The sequence below is a fragment of the Nicotiana tabacum genome, chromosome 1 (genome assembly GCF_000715075.1).
Source record: "Nicotiana tabacum cultivar K326 chromosome 1, ASM71507v2, whole genome shotgun sequence".
Classification (NCBI taxonomy): domain Eukaryota; kingdom Viridiplantae; phylum Streptophyta; class Magnoliopsida; order Solanales; family Solanaceae; genus Nicotiana; species Nicotiana tabacum.
This window is the reverse complement of record NC_134080.1, coordinates 172,245,254-172,266,767: the sequence shown is the minus strand read 5'-3', so window position 1 is coordinate 172,266,767 and position 21,514 is coordinate 172,245,254. Positions and strand designations below refer to the sequence as shown.

The window sequence follows — 21,514 nt, the reverse complement described above, 5'->3', positions numbered from 1 at the left end:
ATACTGAATAACTATTGTTTTACTGTCCTTTTGCAGTTGCTTTGCAATTTCTCTGAGAAGTTGTTCAAATTTCCAATAGGTCTTTATTAGAATTGCATCAACATGAAAATTTATGAAATTATTGTTATCATCCCATTCTCCACTATGTTGCAGCAGAATTGGAATATTTTCCATGATTCTAAAGTTATAATCACTTTTATGTCCAAAATTGAATCTCAACAATGCAAATTTCAACAGTGTTCGGAATCAACAGTGTTCGAAATTTCAACAAAACAACAGCAAAATCAAACCTCTAGATCTCCAAACCTAGATTAGAATTTTCAGCTAAAATTCAGAAGTTTAGCTCCGAAATCAAAATCAAACCAACAGCAAAATCAAAATCTGAAGAGAACAGCGAAATTAAAATTCGAATCAGCATCTTCGATCTGTTTTTTCACACTTACTGCTCTTCGATCAGTGGAAATCTCAATTTTGTGCGCTAATTTTCTGAAATTTTGAAGAGCTTCTGCGTTTCTCCACGTTTGTGCGCTAATTTTCTGAAATTTTGAGCAGCTTCTGCGTTTTTATACGTAGGGCATTAAAAGCGTGGGTAGTTATTTTGTTATTGTCGTTTATTTATTAAATGGGTAGGAGTTGTAATTATTTAGTGGGTAGAATTCTTTAATGGATAGGGGAGGGTAAATAGTTTCACTTTTATAGGTAGTCCTGTATTTTCCCCTTTAAAAAACTTATTTACCTTCACTATTGAAGTTTTAACTTAATTACAAGTTGATATATAATTTACCAATTATATACAAATTAGTATTAAATGAGTATCCCTTTATAATAGAAATTGAATAGAGAATATCAGTTATTCTATCTTTGCTCTCTTTTTCTCCCTCTTTCTCTCTCTCTCTCACACACCTTCTTTGTTCTTTCTCCAACCTTATTTTTTTCCTTCTATTTTCTCTATTTTTCTCTCTTCTCTCATCTACTTTGTCCTTATTTTTCCAGGAAATTCATTATTGGATTTCAATCCTCCATGTACTATTTTTGTGGTATTAATAAACTGGTAGGGGTCGTGGCCTCTGTATTTTTCTCTCTTCTCTCATCTATTTTGTCCTTATTTTTCCAGGAAATTCATTATTGGATTTAAATCCTCCATGTACTATTTTTGTGATATTAATAAACTGGTAGGGGTCGTGGCCTAACCCCCACCACCATGGTGGTTTTTGATTAAAAAAAATAAAAAATCCTTTTACTATATAGTTTTAACTTAGCAATTTTCTTTCATATTTGCAAAATTGATGTTCGAATTAAAATTGTCAATCAATAAATTTTAAAGGTATTTGAATCTCCACCATTGACAGCCATAAAAAAACTTTGAATTTGAATTAGGGTTTTCAAAAAATATTATTTATTTGGATTGGGTGTTTTTGCAAATAATTGAAAATATTCTTTGGAGTTTATATCTTAATTTTGAGAGTGTTTAGTGAAGATCTTAGAGTTAATTTTGGCTGGTTTTCAGATTGAAATTCGAAGAAGAAGAAAAAGACATGACATACAATATACATGCAAAATTGCACTAAATTATATTAAAGTTTGTATTATAGTTGTATGTAAATTGTATTTTGTTGTAGTCATACTTTTTTTATTCGAATGTTGTATGAAAGTTAAAAATAGTTATATAATATATGAATTGTTGTATGAAATTTGTATTTAAGCTATAAATACTATCTTTTTATATAAAGTTGTTGACATGTATCATAATTGTATTAAGAGAGGAAGTTTTGGTTGGAATTTTAGAGAAGAAGAACACAACACATACAAAATATATACAAAAAACATATCGTTGTATAAAATTTGTTTGATAATTATATTTAAGTTGTATGATGTTGTAGTTGTATTTAACTAAGTAAAAATGATGTATGAAACTTATAGATAAATTAAAAATAAGTTGTATAAAATTTATTTTTAGTTTATATATTGTACATGCAGCAAATTTATATCATGGGCTGCTTGTCGGAGATGGAAGATAGATGAAAGTGGAGAAGGGTGACAGAGAAGACATGTAATTTTATGAGGTGTTTGGGAAGATGAGATGAAAGTGGGTAATTTGCAGAGAAGAGAGATTAAATGGAGAAGATGGTTAAAGGGTATAGTTGTAATTTACAGTGGTTTATTTTTTAATAAAAGTAAGGACATGTATCACAATTTTATTCAAAAACTGGTCAAGAAAAAAAAGCAGTATGTCTTATGCATACTCCGGAAAGGTCGACCGTCCAAGGTAATTTTGGTCCGTAAAAAATGTTTAACAAAGATTTTGTTCATAGTTCAAGAGTAACTTGTGTATTTAGCTACAAGAAAAAGGAAGTAGAAAAATGCACGTCATTGTATATAAGCATGTGAGAATTAGTTGTTGAAACAAAAAGCCACGTGTAATTTTCACTCTGCTTGCACGCGACAAAATGGAGGTGAAATAGCTCTACCTATCACTTGGCACGAGAGGAAGATGAGAGGGCATTACTTTTTGGATGCTAAACTATCCTTACTCTCGCTAGTGTGGTATTTCCAAGGCCTTAACTCAAGCCATGCTTTCTGCTAGGCTTTCACTGTCATCAGCGATCAGAGCTATTGCAGTTGTAACCTGATATGTTTCAATCAACACATTGTAATTATTCTATGAGATTGCTATATCAAAGGTTTCTGTACAAGTTGAAGAATGTTACCCTAATCTAATTTCGTCTTCTTCTGATCTATTGACGTGTACTGGAACACATGAATTCGCTTGTCCACTGAAACTTCCCTCTTCTTTTCTAATGTCAATTGCTCCATAACCCTGAGAAAAAAAGAAAAAAAAACTAGTATTTAATTTTAATTATGAAGTAGACATCTCTGTTTTGTTTATAACAGAAATCTGTACCTTCTTAAGAAGTTGTCTGTTTTCATGTTGGACGAGAGTGATCTTCTTAGAAAGTTCTATATTTTCATGATGAATAAGAGCTCTCTGCAGGATATTAATTAGAGGTGGTAAGTAATTAGAACAAGTGCAAAACAGCTCCTAATTACAGTGATTTATATACTGTGATTAAAAACCTTTTGATTTAATTCTTCTATCTCATCAGTAAGCATTTTTTCCTGCAGAAACGTGAAAGCTCGTGAAATATTGAACACTGATGTAAAAATTGGATAAGGAAGAGATTTTCTTGCCTTTTTAGTGCGGATATTTTTCAATCTCATTTCCAGTTGGTTTTCCAGAGCGTCGAGATCACTGATTCTCATGCCTGAAAGTTCTTCACCCTTAAGTCTCCTGCAATATTTTTTCACATGTACCTGACTATAAACTTTGATAGTTGTTGACATTCTATAACATTGCTGATAATCAAAGACATCAGCATAATACGTGTCAGATTGGTCTTGCCTTTGTTTTACTAGTAAGTAATTGATGATAGTAGATTGGATATAAATTTTTCATTCTTAAACGTAATTAGAATAAGATCATGTATCCTCAGTCCAGATTTAGATCAAGCATAACCGTGGAAATTAATATTAAACAAAGAAAGGTCCCAAATTATTCTGTGAATGTGATGATCTTAGCTTGATATGTAGTTATTCAGCTCTCTCCTGCAAAATATATGTGGACATTTTGACACTTACAAACTGCCTTATATTTTCAAATGAATCTCTCCCTTGCTCCTCAAATCCTTGTCTATAATTGAGGCATTGAAGTTTAATCTCTGGTAGATAGCTTTATCTTTTCAATCTCTGGTATATTTTGGTCGACTGATTCGACATCAACAACTGTTCAAGTAGAGTACACCAACTTCATCAGTAAACAGGATCTTTCACACTAAAATACACCTCTACTTTGGAGTGTTTTTGACATTTGTTATCACAATCAATGTTGTATAGTGTTGATTAGGGGTGGCAAAATGGTTCAAAGAAAACAGTTAACCACCCATATTATTCATTAAACAATGGGTCGGATAATGAACTATTTAAAAACGGGTCAAATATGGATAAGAACCATATTATTCATTTAGAAAATGGATAACCAATGAGTAACTAGTGGATAACCAATGGGTCTAACTTAAAGCCTCAAATTGGAGATTTCTCAAGTTAGGGAAACTAAGAATTCTCCCAAAAGTGATCATATGCAAGAAGTCATGGATAATAATCCGTTTTTTATCCGTATTAAATATGGGTCGGGTCGGATAATTTACCCCTTTTTTATTACCCGTTTTCGACCCGAACCATATCCGACCCGACCCGCTCGTTTGTCACTCCTAGTGTTGATATATATGAGGAATAGCGAGAATATCATGCTATAATCACTACAAATGCTTATAAGAATTCATTTTGTAGTGTATATATATATTCACTTCAAATATTTTTTAGCTAATGTGCATCTACACTAGAATACCTTCACTAGACATTGCTTAATTGTACAAAATATATGCATCGGCTAGGCGAAGGGGATCGGATATTATGCTTGCTTTTGGAAAAAGTAATATGTGAACCTGTAGTTCTCTTGCAGATGGTCCATTTGTTGTCTCAACCTTTCTGCCTCTGTCTGCCACAACTGGCAGTTAAGAAACGTCAGAGGCAATTGAACATTCATGGCTAGATAAAATTTTAGATTGAATTGAGCTAAGTAAGTTGTGTTTAGACGATTATTAATGTTAGTGAAGTCTGCGGATATGTAAGGAGTAAAATGAGTAGAAGATTACCCTAGCCTCTGAAGAGGGTGTCAACAATTGATGGTGTTCTTTCTCTTCATTATATCTGTCAAATATTGATTTCATGCTGATAATAAGGAAAAGCTAAGATATTAGTCAATTGGAAGGTCTACATTGCCAAGATATCAAAGGTGGAAATTATATATGCTATTTGGTGATGAGGAGATTAATAAGAACATTATAAACACACTTTTGCACTGATAGACGACGAACTTATACATGAGATTTTTGCTAGTCTAAAACTGAAAGAAAAGTGATCAAGAGATATAAAACAACTAAGATATTCCTACATGACTTCATGCTATTTACTTGTAATGTTGGAACCAAAACGCAAACAACATCTGTTTTCTATTTTTCCTTCCTCTTAACCAACAAAAGATGACAAATTATAGCGCTGGAAAACAAGTGGAGGAAATATTCTTCTTCAAGTCTCTGAGCTTGCCTTAAATAAAAAAATGTCTATATATAGTGGCTTGATATTTAAAAATTTCTTCCAACTTGTACCCTAGACCAGCAGGGGTGGATCTTGGTATGAATTTATTGTGCTCAAGCACCCATTAACCCCAACGTGAGCTCTGGTAGTTATATAGAAAATAGTAAGAGAACTAAAATAGAATGGTCAATACCTAGTAAATAAAAAGTTAACGCATGAGGTGTTTGGAGGTGCATGAGTACGATTCTTAAGCAAAACATTAGCTACTTTTCCACAACACATTGACTTTCTCTTCTTTCCCCAATTCCAAATCAAGTCTTTTTCTTTCAATTGTTGATGTTTCCTTTTTGTTCTTTTCTATGTTTTCTTTTTCATTTATTTGTCTCATTGTGGCACATAAACGCGAAAAAGTAAGAACCAAGATTTGATTAAAGCTAGAGATATTGAAAAAGAAAAGAACGTGTCTCTCTTAATATTTTTTGTGGCTCACTTAATAATTTGTGTGGCTCAAAAGAAAAAAGTTTGAGGTACTATAAAAGTAGAAAACAGAAAAGCGAAAAGCTTTCGCAATTATAAGAAATGATGCTATTATATATATATATATATATATATATATATATATATATATATGAAAAATTCAATTGTGATCTGTGACTAGAATATTTTTTAATAATGATATTATTATTAGTAGTTCATTGTGACTTGTATCTAAAAGTTTTTTCCGCAATGATAATATTAACGGTAGTTTTTTCATTACCTATATTTTTATGGTGGCAAATAGTTATGCACTTATATTATGTGATTGGTAACAACTTTACCTTAAAGGAAGTGAGTACCCAAAATTTTAAAATTATGGATATACCACTATGTACCTTATTTAACTCTAGACTTCTCCCTTTCTCAAATACATGTACGTACAAAACTATCATTGTTACATCGATTTCTTAAAACATGAACTCAGTAAATTCATGTGCTAATTTGGATGAATTTAATTTAATTATCCCGCATCTTCCTTTAAAATAATTGATTCATTACAATAGGCATTTTGATTTTTGGGACACATCAATCTTTAATGTCTTAGCTTGCTAAAGATATCCATAACTTATTCTTGTGTCTATAGCATATTTTTTCAGCTATAGCATCATCCATCAATTGTTCTCCGTGTCCCTCATCATCATTATCATTGTCATCATTATCTTTTTTCTGACTTCATATATAGAAAGTACTGTTTCCGTCCAATCTATGATGAATGAGATTGAGGTTATCCATCTTTCCCATGGCAGCGACATTATTTGCTACCTATCTATTCAAGATTCTTCCTCATACATCTACTCCATGTAGGCAACTGCTTTATCAGGATTAAATACCTCGGTGGGTTCCATATCCTCAAATCTTTCAAAAGCTACTTAATTTCTATCTCCATACGTAGTTCTACTACCTAAAAATATAATGTCTTCAGCCTCGTGCTTCCCCGTCCCATTCTCAATCTGAAGATCATTCATTTTCAAATCTTCGTCCACAGGTTTCTCAAGACAATTAACTTTGATGCCAAATGTTGAAAATTTTTGAAACGGGGAGGATTCTCAATCATGGTTTCTCTTCAAGACAAGTGGAGGAATGTACTCTTTTTACTTCTCTCAACTTCCTTAAATAAAATGGCTAAAAGGTACTTAATTCTAGGAATATATCTAGTCCAGTACGTGCAACTATTTTATCTAGACTTTTTCCTTTCCCATATACATGTGCAAAACGTACATACATGTATTGTTACATTAAGTTTATAATTACATGAACTATCTAAATTTATGTATTAGACTCATCCCAAGTATATGAATTTACTTCGAAAATAAATTTCCAAAGGATACATGCATGATTTTGTACATGTACTTTGGAATTTAAAAAGCATGATACAAGAATGCCTATAAATGCGTGGTACTATGTTTATTTTGTTCTAGCCAAGTTGAGAGAAGTAAATAAATATCATTTCCTCCAGTTTTTATCAAGAGAAAACGACGATTAGGAATACTTCTCCTCTTCGAATTTCTAATCATTTTTAGAAAATAAATATATTTTCTACAATGCTATCAAGAATTTAAAAGTTAACTGCTTTTGAAGGATTATATTGATAGCAAGAAGCCAAATAAAGGTTTCAACACTGCTTATGTAGTAGCTTTACAACGAGGGATCTTGAGTAGGTAGGTAACAGATTTTCCATATAAAAGAAGGATAAAAATATCCCTACTTTCATCCATCAAAATTGGATGACAAGGCTTCTTTCTATGAAGGTAGAGAAAAATATAATAATGATAAAGATGAAAACAACGAGTAGATATACATGCAATAAAGAATTGATGGATGAAGGGGTCTATTGAGATTATAGAGTTGTAGCATATTGTTGCATTGTATTTATTTGTTAATTGAGTGAGTTAGTCAGTTGGTTAGCTTAGGAGATGAGTTAGTTGCAAGGGTAGTCTGTTAATTAGCTGTCATACACATGTCTGTCATACGTTATTAGTTTTTCTTTTTCTTACACGTGTATAAGTACTGAAGTTAGTTAATGAAAATACATAGAAGTTTTTTCTATTTTCATCATCTCTCTAAAATCTTCCTTTCTTCTCTCTATGCGAGCTCAAGGTCAGTCAACAATGGAGGTTGGTCTGTTATCTTAGCTCCAATCTCGACATGGTATCAGAGCACAGCTCTAATTTCTCGACATAAATCATCTTCAATTTCATCAATTTCTCTTTTCATTTCTCAAAATCGGAAAGTACGAGTTCACACCTTGACGGAAGGGTTTCTGAAATTTTCACCTAGTTTCTTCAAATTGAGTGATCAGTTACTCTAATTTTCTAAAAATCTACTACAATCGATGGCCAGAGATAAGAGAACTCAAGGTACAACTAGTAATTTGGATTCGACTAACCCACTGTACATGCACCCATCGGAGAGTGCCAGAACGACGTTAGATCCCGTTGTTTTTTGACGGAACCGGCTACAAATCCTAGATAAGAGGAGTTCTTAGAGCATTGCAAGTGAAGAACAAAGCAAGTCGGTTTTATTACGGGAAAGTGTAAGAAACCTAACGCAGATGAAACAACTTATGATCAGTGGGCTCGTTGCGATGATATGGTTACATCGTGGATTTTGAGTTCACTCTCAAAAGATCTGGCAGATAGTCTACAATATGTCAATGACGCTAAGGAATTATGGCAGGAGTTGGAAGACATATAAGATCAGACTAATGGAGGTAAGCTTTATCAACTACAAAAGGAGATTAGTGACCTTAGTCAAGGAGCTTTGTACATCACAGGGTATTACACGAAAATGAAACGACTTTGGGAGGAATTGAACACCTTGAATGCATATGCACAGTGCGATTGCCAATGTACTTATGGTGCAAAAGCAAACATGCATAAAGCTGAGTAGGATCGAAGACTAATTCAGTTCTTAATGGGCCTGAATGAGGTTTATACATTTGTGAGAAGGTAGTATATTGATGATGAATTCGTTGCCCAACATAGTATAGGCTTTTTCTATCCTTATCCAAGAAGAAAAATAGAGAGAAGTCAGACCAAACAACAAATTAGTCATGGAGTCCACTTCATTGAGTGCAAATGAACCTGGCAATGCCAAATTTAGAACAAATTACAATCAAAGGGGAAGCAATACTGGGCCAAACTCATACAATTCAAACAAGTCAAATTATCCACCTGCCAAGTCTCGAATGTTTTATGACTATTGTAAAAAGCCAGGACACACCAGGCACAACTGTTATAGAATTCATGGTTTCCTACAAGATTTCAAGTTAAAAAGGGGAGAAATGCATCACCTGCTTCAAATGTTCATGCAAATTGTGAGGAGATGGAAGATGGCAATCAAAGTCAGGGACTTCAGAGCCTGACAAAGGAGCAGCACAACCAACTACTCAGCTTACTAGAGAAATTCCCAGGATGAAACACAGGAGAAGGCCTTAATAACAACATGACTTGTGGAGCTGCAAACATAACGTATGTATTCTAGCTTGTTCTACTTATAAAGAGATTGCTTAAACAACCGTGTGTAGATGTTCTAAATCAGTTGCTGACTTGTGAATATTAGATAGTGGAGCCTCAAATCATATGACATATAGAAAATCTTTTTTAAATAATATTAGAACTTTGTCCTACCCTTTCCTAGTTACTTTACCTAACAGATATAGAGTGAAAGTGACAGAAATTGGAGATGCATTTCTTGGTCCTATGTTAACCTTAGTCAAAGTGTTGTATATGCCTACTTTCAAATACAACCTCATCTCTATTCATTCCTTGACAGATTACCTCAACTGCATAGTTAACTTCCGTAAATACCTTTGTATGATGCAAGCTCCTTCAATGAAGAGTCCTCTGGGGATTGGTAAGGCAAGGAGTGGCTTGTACTTCCTTTGCCCTAAGTGGCATGGGTGTTCAGAGTCTGATTCAATTTCAGTCCCTATCAATCTTTGTTCTTATTCTTGTTTTCCTACATTGACTGATGCTGTAAATATAGGAAAGAGTCACAATTTACCTCTACAATCCTTGTCAAATGTAAATAGGTCATCTCAGTCACATAACAATGTAGATACTCTTTACTCAAGCAATAAAACTGACTCTTCCTTTAATGTCAATTCTCTTCTGTTGTCTTCTGCATCTCATAAAGATAACATTGAGCATCTATGGCATAACAGGCTAGGCCATGTATCCTTTGTGAAAATGAGAGGTCTTTCCACTATACCTATTGATTTTTCCCCCAAACAGCCATTCACTTGCCCTGTCTGCCCTATGGCAAGGCAGACAAGGTTGCCTTTTGGCCAAAGAACTTCATCCATCACCAAAATATTTGAACTCTATGGGGTTCCTATATCACATAGCCACACATGACAATTACAAATATTTTCTTACCATGGTTGATGACTGTAGTAGATCAACCTGGACACATCTCTTAAGTAGCAAAAGTAACACTCTTCAAGAGATCAAGGCTTTTGTTTCCATGATTAAAAATGAGTTTAGTACCTCAGTCAAGACTGTTACGTCAGATAATGGGTTGGAATTTGGAAACAATAAAGCTATGCTGTTCTTTCAAGAAAAAGGTATATTCTACCAGAAAATACGTGCATGCACACCACAACAAAATGGTGTGGTTGAAAGAAAATACAAATACCTACTATAAATAGCTAGAGCCTTACTTTATCAGTCCAAATTGCCAATGAGATACTGGGGAGAGTGTATACTAACTACTACATACTTGATAAATAGGCTGCCCTCTTCAATTCTCAACAATAAATGCACCTTTGAGGTCCTTTACAACAGAAAACCAACTTATTCACATCTTAAAAGCTTTGGTTGGTTGTGTTACACCACCACACTCAAAACTCACAAAGATAAATTTGAGCTTAGAGCCACTCCCCATGTAACACTCCTCAAATTTATAAAAGTTTCGAGACACGCTAACTATAGAACTAAATTATTACTATTTTTATTATTTTTATCTTGCCTATAGTGAAATATATATAATTGGATATACAATTAGAAAAATATTAATAGTTTTAATATTTTTAATTATTAAAAGTGAGTATCATTAATTATTAGTTAAAAAAAGGAAAAAAGGGCCTAAAGCCCAAAAAGGGGCTGATGGAATAAAAAGGCTTCAAGCCTTAATGAAACAGAACAACGTTCTGTTATTGCAAAAGCCTTAGAGCAAACTCACGAAACAGAGAGCTAGGAAACTCACGCAGGCAACGAAAAAAATCTAGGGTTTCTTACAAATCATTAATTCTTGAACTCAGGTATGTAAAATCCCATATTATCAATAACCCTACAGTAGTAATAGGTAAGAATTGAATAGTGAATTCCCTTCTTCCTCTATATCAACAATAAATTTCATATTTAGGTGTAGTACTTTAAAATTGATTAAAATGCACTGTTGTAAAACCAATTGTTTGACTGGTGTCAATTGAACTGGGGCCTACGTATTGGCTCGAGAAGTTTTGAGGTGAGTTAATATAATCCTTTACTAAAGTGGTTTAATTCACAAAAGCACGTATACAAGGTGTTTGACGAATTGCTTAAAAGAGTTTATATTTGCTTAATTGGAGCGAGTGAGTACCTATTAATTTAGAATTTTTCTAGCAAAAGTTTAGATAATTTATTATGATATATGTGCACAAATTTATTATTTTCAAAAGTCTAGAAAGAATCAAATAAATGTTTCTAACTAGTCAAGCAATCTTTTAATAACAATCTTTAATTAACCGTGTAAAACCTTAAACAACAATTGAACTATCGTTACGGATTTCTGTATTCTAAAATTGGTCAACAAGAACATTAATACTAGATTATAATTCCAGCTAGTTGGAGACCTTATTATCAACTTCCAGTAAAATATCTCCAATAGCTAAATTTGCTATATGGAGAATAAATTTAGCACTAATTAAAGATGGGAACAAGCCAACAAAAAGTTCACGTTATCACCTTTAATTTCTTTCTATAATGTTGAATAGTATTGTCTTTACTAATGTAAGAAAGTAATATTTTATTATTTAAAATTAATTTTGATACGTAAGATTCTTGGAATATGCTTCTTTCGCTTTTTGTAATTGGTCAGATGTTAATTTATGGGTGTCAAAATCAGCATATAATGTGTTATTCTTTTATGCTATTTTCATGTTGAAAATTTATGAAGAAGCAAGAATCTTTAGAAATACTTTTAGATGTTTATTTCATTCTTATGTCATGCTTTATATTTAAGGATACCAGCCCGAGCATGTACATGATATTCTAAAAAGAAAAGATTTAGACTCGAAAAGTCATAAGAAGAAGTAGAAAAAAAAGATTTTTGGGAGTATCCTTTATTCTGAGAAGGGGTCATCGTCCATGCCAAGGGTCCTGACCAAGGCATTGACTTCCTGAAACTACTTGTGCCAAAGTAGGGAGAACATGAGCCGAGGGTCTCGTTGCTGAGAAATTACTTAGCAATGCTAAGGTATGATACATGAGCGCTGAGAACCATGAAGCGAGTGACACCTCGTGGATTGGGCCTATTCGATCAGGTTGGGATCGAACCCGTGCCGATCACACGATGACTGAGACAAAATTAAGTCAGGATATTTGGAACTCCCAAAGTATAAAGTGAAGTATTTTTTTTATAAGAAAGAAAAAGAAAAGAATTTCTTTTAGAATATTCATAAACTGCTATTATGCAATTATTTTAGAATTATTCTTATAAGCTTTATATTTTACATGCATTAGAACCTTTGCTCGTAATGTATATGTTATTAAAGTTTTGCCCCCTGTTGTTGAGACTCACTGAGTACAATGGATGGTATTGACGTTCTCTTTTGGGAACCTACGTTGGTCTGCGGTACCATGTAGGAACCAGATTTGCAGGCGAGCAGGCTACTGGTTGGGACTTCTTTCTCTTCCAGTGCTATTGGTGAGCTCCGCTTTTGTTCGTGGAGTATTCCGTAGAGTTATCTTTATTTAGTTATTTCTTTGTTTACTTAGAGAACTGGCCAGAAAATCTCATGTCCTGAGCAGTGCGTCAGTTTATCAGTGGAGGCTTCATAGACATAGTCGTTGGGTTAAGATTCAGATGTTTTTGATTATAACTTAGCAGTAATTCAGTAGTTACTACGAATAAAGTTTTGGAGTTGTTTTGGTTAAATATTTAAATTAATCAAAAGTATTTGGTTAGAGTATTGCCTTGTTGCATATAAAGTTTGGAGTTATAATAAATTTGATAAGCAGAGATGGTTCGCTCGGTCATATTTAGTAATCGAGTGTCGGTCCCGGCTTGTTCAGAAAATGGGTCATGACACCCCATGTGTTTGTAGGATATCCTTTTGGGATCAAAGGATATAAGGTCATTGATTTAGCCGCAAAGAGGGTACATGTGTCTAGAGATGTTGTGTTTCATGAAGATGTTTTTCCTTTTTCCATTTCACCTGAACATTCTTTTTTCCCTTCTGTATTGCATATGATAAACCACAATTCTCCATATCCCAATTCTACTGTGATTACACCTGATGATCATTATAATCATGATAGAAATGCATCAACTTCTGTCACTAACAGTCTTATATCTGAAGGCCCTCACTCACCAGGCACTAATTAATTGCCACCCTACAAACACACCATACCACATTGCACATATGAGCCCAGATCCAGAACTAAATGTTTCACCTGAAGGCCATTCAGAGTATCACACAACATCCTTCAATCAAGTACCACACAACATAGAACTCAATGTTAATCAACCAAATAACACACAACATAGAAGATCAAGCAGAACACTCAGCATACCTTCACACCTCAAGGACTATGTCTATACACTACCCAATCTACAATCAAACAATCACTTAAGCAACAATACAAACCTTTAACATCAATCAGTCTCAACTTCACTTACTGCTTTTTTCTCCAATAACCATTATGTGTCATTCAATACATTGAGCCATGACAGCCAGCAACTAGTTAAGAACATTTCACATGAGTGTAAACAATACTCTTATGAGGAGGCAACTTTGAATCCTGCCTGGAAAGTAGCAATGACACAAGAATTTGAAGCTTTATATGCTAACCATACTTGGGATCTAGTTAAGTTGCCTATAGGAAAGAAAACCATAGGATTCAAGTGGGTGACAAAATAAAACACAAAGCAAATGGAAGTGTGGAAACGTACAAAGCAAGACTTCTGGTAATGAAGGGATATACACAGGAAGCTGGGATTGACTACAGAAACTTTTTCTCTAGTGGTTAAGATGACCACTGTTAGAGCCCTGATCAGTACTGCAATAAAGAAAGGATGGGATCTTTATCAGCTGGATATGAATAATGCATTCCTCTATGGGGACCTACATGAAGAAGTATATATGGAAATCCCACAAGGCCTAATGGTAGAAAACACACAGCTTGTGTGCAGACTAAGGAAGTCTCTGTATGGACTTAAACAAGCAAGTAGACAATGGTATGTTAAGTTGATAGAGTCCTTGTATTCTAGAGGTTTTAGACATTCAAACAATGATTACTCCTTGTTTTATAAAAGCAAGGTGATTCATCTATATTTGTAGCTATATATGTTGATGATGTGATCCTCACTGGGACCGACCTTGAGGAAATTAAAACACTGAAGACTTACTTGCATAATCAGTTCAGAATAAAAAACTTAAGCAAGTTACACTACTTTTTGGGGCTAGAGATTCTCTATAAGGATGATGGAGTGTTGATCCCCCAAAGGAAGTTCACCACTGACCTATTGAAAGAGTATGATTGTCTGGGGTATTTTGTTTTTTCATCTCCTCTAGATTCATCAACCAAACTAAAGACTGAAGAAGGTACTTTGCTTTATGATCCATCTTATTATAGAAAACTAGTTGGGAAGCTCAACTTCCTCACAAACACAAGGCTGGATATTGCATACAATGTACAACACTCAAGCCAATTTATGCAGGCACAAAGAGAGCCCCACCTTAAGGATGTTGTACATGTACTCAGGTACCTGAAGAATGATTCTACTCTAGGCACTTTTCTGTCTAATGATCCCTCTTACAAAGTCACAGCTTATTATGACTCAGATTGGGCAGCTTGCCCTGATTCAAGTAGATCTGTAAGTGGGTATCTTGTACTCGTTGGAGGCAGTCCTATTAGCTGGAAATCAAAGAAGCAAACTACTGTCTCATTGTCTTCTGCAGAAGCAGAGTACAGATCCTTGAGAAAGGTGGTTGGAGAATTGGTATGAGTGCAGAGATTGTTGGAAGGACTAACAGTTCCATGTACTCATCCTATTCCAGTTTTTTGTGATAGCCAGGCAGCTATCCACATTGCTAGGAGCCATATGTTCAATGAGAGGACAAAGCATATAGAAGTCGATTGCCACTCTATGAGAGACAAACTGCATAATGGTCTGATTACACTTAATCATATTTCTACTCATGATCAGCTAGCTGGCATTTTAACAAAGGCTCTCACAGGGATCAAGCATTCGAATCTTCTTCACAAGTTGGCAGTGAGTTCCTCACCTCCAACTTGGGGGAGGGGGAGGTATTGAGACTTATAGAGTTGTAGTATATTGTTGCCTTGTATTTATTTGTTAATTGAGTTAGTTAGTCAGTTGGTTATCTTAGGAGTTGAGTTAGTTGCAAGGGTAGTCTAGTAATTAGCTGTCATACACCTGTTACACGTTATTAGTTTTTCTTTTTCTTACACGTGCATAGTACTCAAGTTAGTTAATGAAAATATACATAAGTTTTCCCCATTTTCATCATCTCTCTAGAATCTTCCTTTCTTCTCTCTATGCGAGCTCAAGGTCAGTCAACAATGGAGGTTGGTTTGTTATCTTAGCTCCAATTTCGACAGGGTCATTGCAAAACTTTTACGATTCTATTTACTTATGTTGTTGTCGCTAGTGATCAAGAGTCCAAGGACTTAGACTCCATGGCCACTTGTCGGATTTTCGCAAGTCATCTATGAAGAGGATTGGAGGAAGCTGAAACAAAAATCGGTTGAACCAAAGCTTTCTTGAAGTAGAAAGATGAACGGTGTGGTTGCATCAAAGAGGCCGTAAAGATATGATGAGTTAGGGAAGATTCAAGAAAGAAGTTGAGCTCGAGTTTGTGACGTCATAAGGCCAAGTTATGTGTATCTTCACCAAGCTATTTAAAAGGTATGACTACCTCGATTCATCTCCAGTATATGTATTTACTTTGTTCGTATATTAGAATATTAATATAAGAATGCATACATGATTCTATACATGTGTTTGGAAAAAAAGGTGCACGTTAGAACAGTGTTGATAAGTAAATAGGTACCAATGGTCATTTTATTAAAGCCAAGTTGAGAAAATAAGTAAAAACACTTTCCTTAATGTGCTTCTAATAGTCTCCCCAAATTTTCCAACACGCTCATATTGATTCTCATCCTAATTCATACTACATCATTTATATTCGTCTAGTGCCCTGCAGGCCGAAGGACCAATTAGAAAGATTTGTTAACTGTTGCTTAATTATGATTGACGGGTATTATTTTCACCTAGCTCCAAGGATAATGAGTTAAATTCTCCTAATTGTTAGTATATAATTACTTTTGTTCTAACTGAGCATAAAATGTCTCAGCCGTCACTCAAATTAAAGAAGATGCTATTTATTTCCGCGACCGAAAATTAAACATAATTAAGACGTAGAAGAGTAGACTAAGATTCAAATCAATATTTTGTATGGTTAATAAGAAGGAAAGAATAAGAACCTGGAGCTTGAGTATTCATAGAGGCGACCAGTACTGGAAAAGATGGTTACTAAAACTTCAGCGTCGCAAAGGATGGCTAGTTCCTTGGCTTTCTTAATTAATCCGCTTTTCCGTTTTGAGAAGGTCACCTGCCTGCTTGCCGGATTCTCAATTCTTCTGATCGCGATCTTTCCTCTTGCCATACTTCACTGCTACAACGTACAGCTTCTGCACACGAACCAAACTAAATTGGCTTCGAATGCTTCAATGTCACCTGTTTACGAGAGATAACTGAACCAATTTCTAATTGTTTATTGGTTAAATGGAAAAATTAATTGCATAGTTACGAGAGGGGGTGCTTACACGATGGTGTCTGATGACGGTCCTTGCTTGGTTAGAAATTTATGGTCAGCGCGAGCAACAAAAACCGCTTGTTTTGATAAAACCCTATAATTCAAAAGTGGTTTATGAGTACGTGCGAGATGAGGTCATGGATAAACTAAGATACAGACAAGAGAGTTGCCTAACAGCCTGCCACTATCATATAATATACTCTTCTAATCGTACCGTTTCTCCATAACAGAAAAAGTATCAACGCACACGAACCTAACACGCCTGAGTTTTTTGGATCTTAGCGTACGTCGATTTAATTATTAAACGTTTTTAGGATAATCTTGTAATTACAAGTAGACATACCATGTGATTACATTTCAGTCTAAGGTATTGTTTTTATTAAACAAAAGCAGCCTTTGGGGTTGGGAACAAGCTAAGCAACCATCTATATTAATAACCAATATGTCTTATCACTAAGACAAAATGGTTATTGATATAGAAGTTTACTTATTCCTACCAGAGGATGCTTTTCTCTGACCAATATGTAAGAATGTATAGGTGGAGGACATGAACCATTACCTCCACTTTTCATGTTTTGGAAAGGGGTTTCCTAATTCCATTAGAAAAGCATAGGTATTTCAGCTCTGTACGGAATCAAAAGGTTGCCTTTTGAGACAAAAATAGGCGAAAAAATATTTTGAATATAATTCTATGTATAGCGCATATAATATTTGTGCTATACCTTAATGAGGCCGTTAAGATATACCGCACGCTATGTTTATTATTTTGAAACACTAAGTATAGCACATACATTACATGCGCTATACCTAAACCTGAAAAGTCGGTCAGGTATAGCACATGTAGTACATGCGCTATACTTATATAACTAACATCCCCCTTCTCTTCCTGATAGCTCACTCTATCTTCGGTCATGTATAGGTTCAGTTTACTATTATTGACTTATCCAAATAATTTGGTTCAAAACAGAGTTGATTTGACATGATTCAGACGCTCGGTTGTGAATTTGAAAGTTCTTAAGTTTCATTAAAAATTTCATACATTTTAATGTCTAATCTGTGGTTCTAGGTGTTATTTTGGTGTTTTGATCGCGCGAGTGAGTTCGTATGATGTTATTACACTTGTGTGCACGCTTGGTTTGGAGCTCGAGGGGCTCGGATGAGTTTCAGATAGGATATGAACCATTTGAACTTAGAAGAATTTGTTGGTTTTGGGTGCTACTGCTAATATATGGTGTGTCCTTCTTCGCGATCGCGAAGAGTAATCTGGGCTAGGGAGGTTTTTTTCTATGTGAACGCTAGGCTCTGTACGCAAATGCGAAGCTATGGTGGGATCACCCTTCGCGAATGCGAAGAGTAAGGAACCTAGGAGGGGGATAGAGGGTTTGCTTTACGCGAATGCGAGCCAAGGCTCGTGAATGCGATGGCCAGAGGGGAAAGAATATCACAAACGCGTGAATCCCCTCGCGAACGCGTAGGCCTTTGGCCACTGCTGCTTCGTGATCACATCAGGTGTCTCACGAACGCGATGAACACCTAATTCCCAAACTTTAAAATATCTCAAACACGAGATTTCACCCATTTTTTACCATCTTTTCATTAGAGCTCAGCCTAGAGGCGATTTTGAAGAGAAAATTCATTACCAATTCATAGGTTCATATAGGTTAACTCCTTTTCTTCCATTTCCATCAACAACCATTGATTTCTAACTTTAATCTATGCTTTTTTAGGGTAGAAAATTAGGAATTTGGGAAGAATTGGATGTTTTTGTAAAATTGAGATTTAGACCTCAAATCGAGGTCGGATTTTGAAACTAATTGCAAAATCGGGGTTGTAGTGAATGGATAATTGGGTTTTGATTTGAATTTCGAGTTTTGACCAAACTGGCCCGGGGTTAACTTTTGTTTAATCTTTTGAAAAAGTGTAAAGATCTTAGCTTTACGTATTGTAATTAATTTTTCTTGCATTGTTTGTTGATATTAAGCCGATTTTGATTAGAATTGGTTGGTTCAAAGGTGAATTTAAGAGAAAAGGCCCCAGTTGAGCTTTGATTTCTTGCGGAGCGAAGTAAGTGTTGAGTCTAACCTTGATTTGAGTGCATTAGGATCCCTTGAACTATATGTTATGTAATTTACATGTGTAGCAGCGTATATGCGAGGTGACAAGTGTATATACACCGCCGAAGTAGTTATTTTCATGTTTTCCGTATTTTATTAATTTTTTTGTAACCTATCTTAACTATTATATGTCTTAATTGCTTCCTATGACTTAACTTGTTACTTGTCACTATTTTCCCTTATATTGAAATGCTCGTTTCTTCCATGCTCCACGATTACCTACTACTTGCCTTAATTGTCTTACTTATATACTTTAATTGTCATATATTTGGCTTGTCTTGTTGTATTGTATTAATTGTAGCATTTCTTGACTCGGTATGAGATTCCTTTATGGTTTTGCTCTCATAATTCTTTAATCGCAGAGATTCTTGTGAATTAAGTTGTTGAGTTGATTACATTTATTAATTTTGTTTATGGATCGGGTTGCACGTCGCAACGGGTGGAACAAGGGAAGATTGATATTGATATGGCCGGATCGGGTTGCACGCTGCAACAGATTTTATATGTGATATTGATATGGTGAAATAAGGGAGGATTATGATATTGATTCTAATTATATGGTGGGATCGGGTTGCGCGCTGCAACGGATTTTACTTGTTATTATTTATACTTATATGGTGGAATAATGGAGGATTGTGTTTGTACGGTGGGATCGGGTTCTGCGCCGCAACGGATTATGTGTTTTATATTCATTGTTGCATTGTGTTACCTTTTAGTGTTGCCATACGAGGTACTGAGGCACGATGTTTCTGGTGCTACCGATTTCAAGAATTGAGTTTATTTTCATCAGTTAACTGCCTTATCGTTCTACATTTCCTTTCTTGTTATTATTGTTATACTATGTGCAGCTTATTGTAAATGACCCGCCTTAGCCACGACACCACTTCGTCGAGTTTAGGCTCAGCACTTATAAAGTATATGAGATAGGTTGTACTCATACTACACTCTACACTTCTAGTGCGGATATTGAGGCCGGTCTCAACGGCGGTCAGTAGATTGCTTAGATTGATTGTCTGACAGAGACTTGAGATACAACTGCTCAGACAGTTTTACTTTCATTCAGACCATTGTTTGTATTATTCTAGTCACTCGTGCACTTGTGACACCAGTTCTGAGATTGTATCTAGATATCGCTGTTATTACGTTTTTCCTCATTCTATTTTAGTTATTTCAGTTGCTGAGTTATTATTTAATATGAATTGTTTAAAATGGTTAAAAACTATTCTAATGTTGGCTTGTCTGGCAACAGATACTCCAGGATTAAAAATAGTATCGGGTTAACTTATACCCGTCAGATGGAATAATAATTCCAGAATAAGTTATCACATGATAAAACGGTAAAATTGACAATTCCATAATTAATATAACATACCAAACAGTCAATAAAAATCGTATCAGAATAATTAATCCCAACATTACTAATTTCAGCCTACCTAATACTAAGCATAGCTTGTATTCAAGTCAAACGACGATTAAAAGTAAAGGAGGTTAATTAGACCATGTATGCCTGCTATATATATGTTGCTACTCAAATTATTAATACTCTTTTATCATAGGCGAAATGTTCAAGGCCTAATTTGATTCTTTTGCATTTCTTTTCTCTTTGTTCCTCCGTCGTCCGTCACGCCATTCTGGATGACCCTTTCTTTCTTGATTTGAGCAGTTGCTGCAATCACATGCATATCCCAACTAATGACTGAAAACTTCTGCAGGTCATGTGAGATCACCTGGCCCACCACTACTATGAGAATATTATCTGTCTCGTGTTTTTCAAGTATAAGCTAGTCCACCTATCAAGATCTTACTGTACGGAGTAATTAATTATATTTCTCAGTTCAAGCTTCAGAGAGGCTTTCTTAGATTTATGTGTGAAGGCATATGCAAGTTTGTTATTAACTGAACCTTTAGCAAACTGGATTTTCTAGTTGGGAAGATTTATAAGATATGAATAATTATACCCTTAGGGGTAGTTCGGGTGGAATAGGGTTTATGCCGGTATAAGTTATGTTGTGATAAGTTATGTTGGGATTGTTGTTTATTCACTGTTTGGTATGTTGTATCAAGAATGACAATTGTATAATTTATAAGAAGAATGTATAAGTTATATCGATGCTAATTACCCCATCCTCTATAAGGTATAAGTTATCCCGGTGTAAAAATTAGTACCAGGATAAATTATACCTAGTTTGCTAACCAAACAGAGTATTAAGGTGGTATTAAATTTTTATATCACCCCTATACCTTCTTATACCTCATACCAAACGAACAACTCATAAAGTGAGATAAGATGTGGGACAGGACCGCCTCTAATGTGTTGAGTAGTAAGGATTGTGCCTTAGACCTCCAAATTTTTGGGAGCCCCATTTTTTAAAAATAATAGGTTTATATACGTATTCAAAAAATAAGATTTAGTACTTTTAATACAAAAGGTTTTTAATATAAAATAAAAGAAAGCTCTTTAGATACAAAAATAAAGTAATAATTTTACTTACTTAAACATGGGTAGATGAATAGTTTTTCCAACATTTCAATTTTTCACTTCTTACTCCTTTATTAGATAACGTGTAAAAATTTTACTCTCCCTTTCTTTTGTCCAAGTCAATCTTTCTTTTTCCGATCTCTTCATATTTCAGAAACTCCAACATATTTTCTGTCTTTCTCTTTA

At 34.7% G+C, this 21,514-nt stretch overlaps 1 protein-coding gene across 5 annotated transcripts; it reads right to left on the bottom strand.

Annotated features, from left to right (window-relative positions):
* Nucleotides 1-2,349: 2,349 nt before the first annotated feature.
* Nucleotides 2,350-16,959, bottom strand: LOC107768695 (MADS-box transcription factor 23). Of its 5 annotated transcripts, none has more exons than XM_075254595.1 (8): nt 16,746-16,959; nt 16,404-16,610; nt 4,710-4,785; nt 4,500-4,561; nt 3,076-3,289; nt 2,903-2,986; nt 2,709-2,818; nt 2,350-2,626 (listed from the first exon to the last, which is right to left on the bottom strand). In XM_075254595.1, exons 2-8 carry the CDS (start codon nt 16,583-16,585, stop codon nt 2,611-2,613), a joined length of 744 nt encoding a protein of 247 aa, XP_075110696.1. In that variant the 5' UTR covers nt 16,586-16,610; nt 16,746-16,959; the 3' UTR covers nt 2,350-2,610. The 5 variants fall into 5 exon arrangements, with proteins under 5 accessions (XP_075110696.1, XP_075110693.1, XP_016443325.1 ...); XM_075254592.1 differs by having other exon boundaries at nt 16,404-16,656; nt 16,746-16,954; XM_016587839.2 differs by lacking the exon at nt 16,746-16,959 and having other exon boundaries at nt 3,076-3,117; nt 3,190-3,289; nt 16,404-16,739.
* Between the last annotated feature and the right edge of the window lie 4,555 nt (nt 16,960-21,514).